Below are 12,425 nucleotides of genomic sequence, written 5' to 3'. Positions count from 1 at the left end.
AATGAAAGCTTTCTAGGAAAATTGGATTATCAATCTCAAAAGAAAATATTATTTGAGCATTCTTGGCTCATTCTAGAGAGCTTTCTTAAAACTATGGAAAGGAGGAAATACAGTGATGTAAAGAGAAGATGTGTTATTTTGTTATTTCAGAGCAGTCTATACCATTTGCTGTGTCATCCTACTACTATGCCACGTGTGCAATTCTAACTTGAAAAGTGAAAGCAGAAGAGTTGCATTTAATGTTTTATTTATGGAAATCTTGTGCTTGTACTAGAGCACGGAACTATAAATGGACTTTAACAAATAGAGATTAGAAAACAAAAAAAATATTTCCATTCCTCTTCCTTCTCTCTTAAAATCTGTTGGGTAAAGGGGCTGAGTTTCTGGAGGAGAGTATAAAATTGCCAAGAAATTCTGCTATTTAATTAGATATAGCCACCTTCAAGTAGGAATGGCTGGTGTTTGCCTAGCTTCTTGAATGTCCTTGTCCTTCCTACAAATTTTCACTAATCTTTTAACACTAGCCATGGCTATTGCTGTAATTAGATGGAAAAATGTGAGCAGTAGCAAACAAGCTACTTGACAAAATCCAGCAGTCCTTTGGGGCAGATGGTGCCAGCAGATGAAGGAGATTTTATTACTTAGAGCACGGATTTCTGAGGTGAATCTCAACCTGTCCTGCCAACTGTCTGCTTGAAGACAGCAGTAATAAAAAAATTATTGAAGGGGAGGAACTGGGCCTCATGTTCTCCTTCACTTTTAGGGCAGAATACACTTGCATTTTTATGGGCTTTAGGATCCAGCCTTCTTTTCCCCGTTGCAAGCAGCATCATTTACTGCTGTCTTATATGCTCTGTGCCTTTTATTGCATTCCTGAATATATTACATGTCCCTGTATTACATTCGTGAATACAATAATCTGGATACAGATAACACACTGTTTTCCACTCATTTGTGAAGACTTGTGCTATTTATATGAAAGATGAGTCTGAAACTTTCTTATGGCACTGTGACCTTGTTCAAAATCTGAACTCAGATTTAATTTTGAACATGGTTCCTGACCTATATACACAGAACTGGCGTATTAAGACTGTTTTGAACTACAGACTTGGGTCTTGATTTGATAGTCACATCACTTTTTTAATGTATTTTCCAGTATTTCGTAACCAATTTATTCTCAGACCTTTGACAAGAATAAGAGGTTAGATAATAAACATCTGGAGGTTTTTTTTCTTGTCTTAATTTAGCTCCTGATTAAAGTGAATGGAGATACTCTATTTCTTCAATAAAAAGTACTGCTTTTCATCACTTTGATCAACGTTTGTGCTTACATTTTCCGCTCTCCAATACTGAAAATGCAAATAATTGTTTCAATATAGTATTTATATTGCAGTTCTATTAATATCAACATTATAGTCCTTTTAAAGCACCACGTTGGAAAAAAGAGTGCTCACAAATTTAAATCAAATTGTCTGCTGCTCCCACTCTTGCTGTTTGTGTCTGTAGTCTCACTGAAGAGCCCCAGGCAAGGAATAAGACCCTTTTGTGCTATGGGTTGTGCAGCCCAGATCAAAATGGTGATCCATGACCCCAAGAAATTCAGCATTGCAAATGCATGTATATTGCTGGCTAAAATGTGACTCCTCCCAGTCTTCCAATGAGCTGAACTATAATTTCTGACTCAAGGCCTCGTTCATATTTAGGACAAACTGGATAAATTGTACAAAGCTAAAAAGATGGACTTAATTAGTAGATTATCATTCTTTCAGTTGAACGGACTGGTGATGGAGTCCCAGGTGGACACACAAGGTTCTGATGCTTGGCTATCAGTGCAGTGATCTGTTCATTTGAGCCAAGGGGAACGTTAGTCCTGCTGCTCATCACAGACTGCACTTCATTTCTCTTGAATCAGCTGCTCGTACCAGTTACGATGGAAACACTTTGCCTTTGAATCATCCGTTTTCCCAAATGTATTCAACCCATGAGTAACTTATTAAAGATCTGCACAGGCTCTCTCCTAGCCAGTCAGAGTGAAAATGAAAAAAACCCAACATCCCTTGTGTTTAAAGCACTGCTGTAGAAGTGCTGCATTGTATGTTTTTATAATGTGGGTTTGGGAAAAGAAAAACAATTTGCTGTACTGCTAGAACCTATTACAAATGAAGAGGATTATCTTTGACTCCTTTCAGAGGTTTGAGTACTTCAGAGTATGATGGAGTGTCATGGTCACCACGTAGTGTTTGACAGTGACCATTAGCAAATAATTAATGTCACCATGGCATTCCCCATATAAAGCCGCAATCCATTTAATTATGTGCAATGGCAACAGTGTAATGATCTTGAAGATAACAGCTGTTGAGGCAGTATCTGTCAGGAATTAAAAGGGGACTTGGAGAAAATTGTATTGCATTGTAAGTTTAAAAATGTGGCCACAATTTTACTAAAAATGTAAAATTGAGATTATTTCACTTGTTTCTAATTTTCCTTTTATTTGTAAAGGTAATTGTTGGCTTGATTCACACTAGGGAAGGGAGGGAATTGACAGGCTGTTTGATTGAATCCCTGAATTAAAGGGGTGAATTTGCTGTTGAGCACAAGGACTATGATCTGTGTGTATTATTGATTCAAACATATTATTTCTCAGTTCTGGGAATGGGAGCATTATGCAGTGATGGTGGTGGTGCCAAGCAGCCTGCCCAGCCCCACAGGTTGCTAAATCAGGAAGTTCAGAATGGACTGTCATTAGAGAGGGGTTATCAGTCCCAGAGGATGTTGGTCAGTCCTACCTTTGTCATTGTATCACCTGTGAGAGGCCTCGAAGTTTGCCTGACCCAGCCAGCATCTGGTGTGGCAATGTCCTGCCATCCTGAGACTGTCCCTAGGTAGAAGAGGAGCAGAAAAGCATTGGCCCTTCATGTTCCTCCCATCAGCCCTCCCAGCCCCTTTGATGAAAATGCACCTTTTCTGCAGGGCCAGGTCTTGGGGGAAGGATGAGCTGTGTGAATGCTGATGGCTGGCAGACTCTTGCAACAAGCCAGGGTGGCCTTGGAGGGGGCATCCTGCTGTTGGGCTGGTGCCAGCCTCTTGTGCACTTGGAAAGATCACAAAGACTTTCAGGCAAAAGGGCCCTGCACTGACAGTGCAGCTGGGTTCGAGTTCCAGCTCTGTGTGTGCGTATGCTCCCTTCCCTTGCTTAGCAGGCACAGTTTCACAACTCTAGAAAGTGACCCTGTATATTTAGCTGACTTTACTTGTTCCCTGTCAGCTTTAGGTTTCAAGCTTTTTCCCATCCCTTTCCCACCTCTTCAGAGCTTGTCAGTATGTTTGCTTCAGTCCAAAGTTAAAGAACCTTGAGCAAGTCAAGCCTGGGAGTCTATTCCCTTCCTCTTTTTTTATCTTGCATTCTTTAAAGTTTCTGATTCTGGATGTTGTCCATGATGGAGCAGTGTCCCTTTATACAGCATAATATGGAGCAGACACCTTCTGCTTCTTTTTGGAATCAGTATTATGCAGTGAATGGTAAGAAGGAGAACTTGGGAAGAAATGCAGTGCTGTGTTGGCTTTTTTTGATGGGTTTGGGTTTTTTTTAGTTTTCCATTTTCATTTTGAAATGCGACAGCTCAGTCTGTCTGCCATGCCGTCTTCCCAGCTGGCCTTCTCCAATGTTAAAAGTGATGCTGTGCTCTTCTATTTGTACTTGTAGTTCCTGATCATTTTTTGATGTCTCTTCACTGCTTTTTATCAGTACATGTTAAATCTCTTTTTCCTTAACTCATTCATCTCTCTGGCTTTTCGAGATGTCACTTTCTCTCCTCATGCTCTGCTCCTTTCCTTTGTGCCATGCTCCTGTTCTAATAAACTCACCAGTTTGATCACTATCCAGTTTATTAGTCAACAAATGGCCATACTCACAGTAGTCCAGTTTGGGGTATAAAAAAGGCAGTGGGTCACTGGTAGTGGTACTAAGTTGTGGTTTCTTGTTCTGTGGAACTTAGCTCAGACTTTGTCAGTGCTGGTGTCCTACCTGCTGTGCAGCCCAGGCACGCCTCTGCATCCATGTTATTGTTGCACTGTTTTTACAGCTGTAGCACCCTGGAGCCCTTGGACCAAGACACTTATCCCCCCAGCTGGTTGAGGAGTACTGATTTGCAGATACTAAATATCAGCAGGAATTTATGTCTCTCCTTCCTTGACTACAGTGAGTAGGTGAACTGACTGACTTCCAGGAGACCAGAGCCAGTTCATGGAGGAGTTCCTGATGATTTTTGGACCCATGCCAGAGTAGAGATCTGGGGAGCCCATGCAGGCTAGGTGAGATAGGTCCTTGTTCCTCTTTCCTGCCTTCGGTGGGTGTGCAACCCAGGTCAAAGTCTGACTTTTTTCAAAGAGGAGATGATCAACTATCATTTTGTATGCACTGAGCTGGGCTGACGTCAGTGGAGCTCTTTGAGAGTTTGACCCATTTTATTCAGTGTATGCTACATACCTCAGTACAAATGATGAAGCAGTGAATTAACAGAGGCAATGATTCATAGCGACAGACACCTCTGCAGAGGATGTCTCGATCTTTCCATAGCTGCACTTTGCTGAGGAACCACCTCGTTTCCAGCTCAGAGTTATCTGGGAATGCCATCTGCAGCTGGGACATCTCTCCTCCATGCACCAAAACCCCCACCACCTAACTTCTGAGCATGCTTTATCTTTGCAATGCCATAAAGGAGGGCACAGATGATCTCTGGCATCTCATGCTATGGGGGTAACAAGCACCAAAGGTTGCTGTAGCTCTTGTGTCAGAAATGTGCCATGTGGTGTGAATGTATTTAGCCTCGATTGCTCCCATGGATCTTAGTGTCAGTGAGCTCAGCCCTGCATATATCTGCGCTGGTTTGGTTTTTACTTAAACTCAGTTAGAAACTACTGCAGAAAATCCAGCCTTGCTGTGTTGCTTTCTCCCTCTCTGCTGTGGGCACGTTGCTGGTGCAGGATCTGTTACTGCTGTTGCAGTGCATTTATTGTGACTGAGTGTTGTGCATTAATCTTGCAGCTTCCTGTGGTGATGGAACGTCATCCTTGTTCCCCTGAGTGGTGATACTCCAAGCATACCTTTTTTTGCATTCTTAGGACATGAACTTTTTTATCAGTCAAAACCCAAACTGAGCAGTAGAATGAACATCAACAAAACATCTGGTGTCCTCCAGACTGGTTGTGGCCCAGCACAGCAGAGAGCAAGTCTCAGATCACATGCCAGTTTCAAACCTATAGAAGCTTTGATCAAAACACTTTGTATTTTGCATTTCACTTTCCTTCCTCTGTTGAAAGAGGAAGAGCAGCAGCTATTGCTACATAGCACTGCTTCTATATAAACAGCATATTTGTTGCATAGTGCTGTTAAATATTAAGCAGTGTTATATATTTTATAAAGGTCTGATAAAGCACTTTGAAGAAGAAATTTAAATGATAGTGATGTGCCATTCCAATTTTTCTTTTGATTTGCTCCAGCTTTTTACATATGAAATAAAAAACAAATATTTGATGTATGCTCGACTTTTTCACTTTTGATCTCTGTTTTGTTTTTCCTTCATAAGTAGTCCCTCTTTTTCTGACCTAGCATTTTTGCAGATTTAAAGTGGTGCTTTTCCAAACAGTCCTTTATCCAAGTTCACACCAAAAGCACTGTGGATTTGGACTCCACCTTCTGCCCCAGACACTCCTCAGCATGAAAGAAAAGCAAATCTGTCTTTTAACAAGATGAAACCAACTTGGATAAACATTAGATTTGAATTGCCTGTCTCTCTCTGGAGCTGTAGATTCACATCTTGGCTAAATAACTCCTAGCCCTTCTTTCATTTGAAATGGATATCAGTTCACAGTTTGAAGATGTTTTGAATAAGACCTTAAAAGAATGACATCTCATCTGTTAGACACAGCCAGCAAGGATTTGTGGTCTTTTGCCATGACTACCTGGCAAGATTGCTTACTCCCGAGTTACATGGTGGTCCTATGTACATGTGGACCAGGTGCCCTCCAGAGGTTCCCCTCAACCTCAGCCAGCCTGGGATTCTGTGACTTACACTTTCTGCTCCAAAAAGGCTTCCCTGTTACTGGGGCTATGCTGGTAAGATTCTTGAAGGTTTTTGGACTGACATTATTTTCTCTTTGGTGTTATTGTCAATGATTATACATCCATTTGATGTAAGTTCAAAGCTTACTGAAGTCACTGGAAGTTTTCAGGGATCAGGGGAGCTGGATAACCTTGCCATGCAGAGAGAAAATTTTTGGTGAGAATGTACTGTGCATTGCTTACACAGGGAAACAAAATGAAATGAAAGCTGTGCTTTTTCCCCCTAGCTTTTATTGAAATGTATAACTTGTCCCATGAAAGATAGACCAAGGGCAATCTGCTATTATCATTTCCTATTCAGCATTTCCCTTGCACATGCAGGTCAAAGGAGAATGGATGCGTGCATGACCTAAATCCTTCAAAACCAGGGCACAGTATTATTTTCCTAGGGAGTTCTGTCCTCTGGTTCTCCTCTGAGGGAGTTCATTTCTCACCCCCACAGGATCGACGACTGTTTCTGTGCCTCTCGGAAGCTGGATGCAGTTGCCACCGAGGCCAAGTTCAAGCAGGACCTGGGTTTTCGGATGCTCAACTGCGGCCGGACCGATCTGGTTAAGCAAGCCATATCCTTGCTGGGGCCGGATGGGATCAACAGCATGAGCGAGCAGGTAACGGGATAGACATTGAGAGAAGCCGCTGTGAAATGGGAGGGGTTTGTTTGCTTGTCACAGGAAATGAGCCCCAGCTTTCAGCTTTACATAGACAGGACCGTAATGCTTCCCCTGCATTGAGTTAAAGCATTGCTAGGTGAACGTCTACGTTAAGTGAGGTCATTTTGAGTTGTATTCACTGGCCAGTACTGAGGTAGCTCAGCATGAGGGCGACTGCATCCCCTGAAATCTTCTTAACAGTGAACTGAGTCGAGTGAAGGCAGAGGAAGATACCAAGAGAGCTTAGTCTTGAGCTAAGTACTTAAAACTGCTTCAGTGCCATGCACAGTGCTGTGAGACAGGGCTTTGTGAGGTAAGCAGCCTTCCACTGCACCCAGCTCTGGGGTCTGTCACCATTTCATGTGTACCACCCAGCCTGTCAGGAAAGGGTTAATTGCTGGTGCTCTTTAATGGATTTCAGTCCCGTTTGAATGGACCTTGCAGATGTGAAATTATCTCTGCAGTTACCCCTCCACTGGTCATTCTGGCCAACATCCACCAGCTGAAGAGCCTAAATTTCCTTGGAGTTACAGCTCCGTGAGGCTGGTGGTTGTGCCTGAGGATAAAGCTGCCCTCTGCAGCTACTTAGTGTCAGCTGTCTGCAGGACTGTGAATACCAACCTTTCCTTTTGAAATAGAGCTCCCTGACCTTTCTGGTGCCCCCGATGAAAGTTTGTTGCTGCATGTTCCCAGAGCTGTGGCATCATTTTTGACGGGAGCCCCGTGGCTGCCACCTCTCAGGTGGTCATGTGGGACAAGCTGGACTGTTCATGGGTTTAGGTCTTCTGAGATGAAAGATGTTCCAGGAATGTGAGTTATGTTGCTGTTCAGTAGCTTCAGTCTGAATCAGTATTGTGGATTCATCTGGGAAAAGCTTTAGAAGAGGGTAATACTTCCTGCAAAAAATATGTATCAGACTGCTCACTCCAAGGTTCATACATTGTACTTTTTAAAATTACTGTTATTTTAAGTTAGTCTGAACCTGGAAGCATCTCACAGCACATTTCCTCTGTCCTCGAGGCTGAAAACCAGGAACACTCTGGCTTGATTCATCAAAGTACCTAATCATACACTTAACTCGGAACACATGCTTTTACATCTTATTTGAGTGAAAGTTAAGCCTATGCTTAAATATTTTGCTGGATCAAATGTCCCACATCTTGCAGGATTCCACATCTTGCAGGACAGAGCTCTAAGTCATGCAAAGCTGAAAGACAGTAATTTTGTATTTTGTCAAAAGCCAAATGGCCTTTGTGTTGATTGTGCACATTGTTACTGTGTTCCTGTGTGTGCTTGGAACACTAATGACGGGCTCATTAAAAATCCATTCCTCCCACGTGCAGAGATGGGGGTGAGTGGTGCTGCAGCACAAGGATGAGCTTCGGGGCAAGCCTGGGGGGACTGGCAGAGGCAAAAGCAACAGGGACAGCAGTGCAAGCGAAGGGGAGGTTTAAAATCCTCGTTAACTCTTTAAAACCCTGACACTGCAGCACGACATTCTGGGCCCCTTTTAGTCAGTGTTAAGTCCTAATTCAGCTGCAGCAGGGTCAGAACATCTTGTGTAGTTCCCAGACTGAGCTTTTGCTCCAGATGTTGCCACAGGATTCTTCACTGTGGCTGCCTGCGTGCTGTGTCTTGTAGGGGAGCCCCTGGATTTTCAGATTCTTTTCTACAGATCTGATTAGACCCTTTGTGCTCAATGAACACTTGACTTATTTATCCAATGATGCCACTTACAGAAATTGAAAAACCAGCTGAAGGAACATGTATTTAATTTTAAGTTGTTACCCCACCCTCTGTGTTCCAAGACCCAAACACAATTTTTTTGTAATTCACATGGTCCTGTTTGTTCCCATAGTGTTTACTGACTGCCAAAGGAAATATTTTGCCACTGGCTGTGGCTGAAGTCCTTTCAAATTCTCTTTGCAAATAGCTTCAAGTCACCCAAGAACTCTCCTTGCCTAGGGTGAACTTGTTTTTTCTCAATAATGGCATGTGGCTCCTAGTGCCTATTCCACGAGTACAGTGCAGATTGGATCCTGTGAAATGCATGATGTCTTTCAGGGAGGATCTAAGGATCTTGCAGGGACGAACCTTAATTTATATTGTCTCTACAGGTGCAGCCCTTCCATACATAAGCACCCACTGTCTTTAGCCCTTCATACACTCAAGAAAACTGGGGTTGTTCAGCAAAAACAGTGATGCTGGACTCTTGCTAGGAAGAGCAGTGTCACAGCTTGGTGTCTGGCCCAGACAGGTGCCTCCAGTTTCTCTGAAAATAACTTCCCTTCATAGCAGCACTTGGGTTAAAGAGCAAATAGACTGTGGTCTGACAGCAGATTTACTGGGGGACCTGGAGGCAGGCTGGAAACATGCATCAGAGGTAGCTGTATGCTTCAGGAGATTTACTGCAAAGCAACTGGTGGCTATTGGTCACCACGCCCTACTGTATTTAATAAGCAGCTTTTGCTGTTATAATTTGCAGTAGATTTGATAATTTTGTTCATGATTTCATCTGGTCTCATTACTACAGCCACAGTAGTACTTTCCCTTAAGGGAAATGGTGATCAGGCTAGCAGGTATTTCAGATTAATACAAATTGCATTGTGGTGATTCTGTAGTGAAGGGTCACTTAATCTACTTTTTCTCCAAGCAGGGCTATGTTTTCTTTGAGCCAGCAACTTGCAACAAAGCTGTCTGGCATTTCATTTAAAATTAAGTCCATGTTTGCTAGGGACTGCTATACAAAGCCTTGACATTTCCAACCCCTTACAGTATCCATATTGAAAAAGCTGTGCTCAAATTTGACTGATCGTAAAAGGAGCTCGAGATGTTTTAAAGGCTCTTTCAGTAACTGAAGAGTTAGATTTTAAGGCACTCTGATTGTATAAAACTGAATAGAATTCTTGTCTTTTTAAAATACCAGTGGAAATAATGGTTGCTTTGGTGAAAACGTGTCTCTGCTGGGGCCCCAAAGACAAAGGTGCTCAGTTTAGTATACTATGATGGTGAGGCTGGCAAGCCTAGTTTCACTCACCGTGCTGAAGACAACATGAAAAATACAAGCAATAAGCACAAGTGATAACAAAAATGGAGATTTTTTTACAAAAATGTTTGACTTTTGCTACTCTGAGGGTCATGTTTGTAACAGAGGTAATGGCTTTCATTAAATACATGCTGTTAGTCTTGATGATATATACTTAAATAATTGTTTTTTAAAATTAAAAAGAGTTCTGTGTTAAATTTGTCAATTCCTTTGTTTTTTAACTCCAAAAAATGACTAGGGCATGACTCCACTGATGTATGCTTGTGTCAGGGGTGATGAGGCTATGGTGCAGATGCTGCTAGATGCTGGAGCAGATCTGAATGCTGAGGTGAGGACTTTTTGTTGGTTGTATCTTTTTTTCTGTTGTTTGTTTACATCTTAAACTACCCCCTGAAACTGTAGTGGAGCGAAAATCACAAGAATTAAAAAGAAAACGAATCTGGCTTATCCGAGATTGGGACCGCCTGAAATGAACAGTGAAATCAAATGGCATAAGATTAACACTGGGGTTCACTGCACAGAATGGGTCCAGTCATGGGACTTAACCCACAGGTAACAGTGATTTAGTTGTGTTTGCACACTGCAAATGAATTAAGGTATTAATTAGCACAAGCCCTGATCACAGCTCTAATGCTACTGGAAGGACTCATTGAATCTCAGCTGACTTTAAATGAAGAAAGTAAAAGAAACACCCGTCTGGTGACCTCACAAAGCTCAGCATTTTTATGCATTTGGATGTTCCAAGTAAGCATCCCCAGCACACAAGTGCCATACAGGTTCCATTCCTTACTTTGTTTTACAAAGTGCCTTGGGCTAAAAACTGTTGGATGAGGAGCTTGAAGCTTCCAGAATATAAATGTCTCATTGATGAATGCACGTCACAAACTCAGACAATCTGTCCACCAAACAGATTGTTGTCCAACTCAGTGCAATGCAGGTATGTACATTTTTAAAGAGTCATTTGAAAATCCGTGGAAGAGTTATTTGTTAATGATCCCAGTTTCAATTTGTTGAGGTCATGAGTAAATTAAGCTGTCTGCTTCACTTATCTGTGTTCCATCTGTTCTGTTTGGACTTGAGTGAGCTGATAAGTTGGAGTCACTGCTTCAGACAGACGTTTTGCACTTTTAAAAAGTCTAATTAAAAAAGTAGAAATGGATGTCACCCGTAGGAGACTGACATTGTTACTACCATGTTGTGAAATCAGCTGGCGATTTCAGCTCCCCACAGGCAAGAGCACCCTCAAAGCTGGCAGTAACTGAACCCTGGAACCAACCCCTAGTCAGACCAAAGACTGGGTGGGCAGGGAGGCTGATCTCTTCTTTAACCCTGCCTTGTCGCTCAGATGTGAGGTGGCATTATTTGGTTCCTAGGACGAGTTTTCATTAGGACCAGTCCTCCCGATTGCTCCAGTAATCTTCCAGGCTTGAATCAAATGCAAATTTAAACAGTTTTGTCTTCCTGAAACTGCTGACATATGAGAGAACAGCTCCAGTGAGGAATGTGAACCTCCCCAATTCATTGCTGTAGAGTGTTTGCTCTAAAACCAAATGAAAACACTTTTGGACAAGAACTGTGAATAATTATGGCGTGCAATTATACGATGATTTGTGCACACCACAACCAACTGTGCAAATTGGGCAATTATGGCAAAAAAAAGGCAAATCAACCATGAACAAAAATAAATACTCAGTCAGGTGCCTGCATAATTTTCTGCCTTTCACTTTGCAAATATGTTTCCAAAAGTAGCCTCAAATGCTGGGCACCTCCCTTTTTGATTGCCCATCCTTAGTGAAAATGCACTAATTTCCAGATGTGCTGAGAAGCTGCAGTTTGCTCTGTACTCAGTGGGACCTGTAGCTGCTCAGCCAGTCTCATCTTTAAAAGCTTATCCAGCCACAGGTCTTTTGCAAACACTGTGTTGGAGAGAACTCTGACTTTAAAAACAAATAAATAAAAAGGAAAAACAACAAAACAAAAAGGAGCAAAGGAGTTAATGTGACTTCATTTTCTTTGCTGCTTTCCATGGACTGCCCTGAACTGTGGTGGGAGCCATGCTTGAGGAGCTGGATGCATTCACTGAGCCGTGGTCCTGCCCATCCTTACCCTCTGCTGCTCTTGATCCACATCCCAAACCCCAAGGCTTGAGCTGCTCAATCCTCTTCCTTCTGACCAAACTCAGCCCCAAAGGAGCCCCGTGTCCTTGTTCAGAGGCTAGCACACTCTTTGTGGTGCCTTTTGAGCTCTTTCTTTGGCAAATCTGGGTGATAACAGCCAGGGGCTGGCGCAGATCTGGCAAGCTGTAGGATCTGCATGAGGTCTTCAGATTTTGCCCTCATCCCTTGTCCTTGGGACTGAGGCCCTGCTTCTAGCAAAACACTGCATGTGGCTTGGAAATGCGAGCTGCTGATGGAACCGAATATTTAATGACTGGCCCTGCTCTCCTGTATGGATAAAAGTCCTTCAGATGAGGTAGTGAAAGCAGAGCTGGCTGGTGAGACAGAGAGATGGTGCATCTTTTACTCTGATTTTAGTCCTCCTCTGAAGATCAATAACAAGATTTTGAATTTTAGTGTCACACTCCATCTGAGTGTGCAGCCTTAGATTG

At 42.5% G+C, this 12,425-nt stretch overlaps 1 protein-coding gene across 2 annotated transcripts in view; it reads left to right on the top strand.

The window, feature by feature from the left end:
* ABTB3 (ankyrin repeat and BTB domain containing 3) overlaps positions 1 to 12,425 on the top strand; it is a 174,398-nt gene that overhangs the window by 122,517 nt on the left and 39,456 nt on the right. For both annotated transcript variants that reach the window (XM_014877010.2, XM_088165373.1), the window contains exons 5-6: positions 6,564 to 6,729; positions 10,056 to 10,145. In XM_014877010.2, the coding sequence (XP_014732496.1) occupies positions 6,564 to 6,729; positions 10,056 to 10,145 (256 nt within the window). The remainder of the gene's footprint in view (positions 1 to 6,563; positions 6,730 to 10,055; positions 10,146 to 12,425) is intronic.

The sequence above is a fragment of the Sturnus vulgaris genome, chromosome 5 (assembly GCF_052056855.1).
Source record: "Sturnus vulgaris isolate bStuVul1 chromosome 5, bStuVul1.hap1, whole genome shotgun sequence".
NCBI classification, from domain to species: domain Eukaryota; kingdom Metazoa; phylum Chordata; class Aves; order Passeriformes; family Sturnidae; genus Sturnus; species Sturnus vulgaris.
Note: the sequence above shows the minus strand (reverse complement) of the source record. Positions and strands in the feature narration are given on the sequence as shown.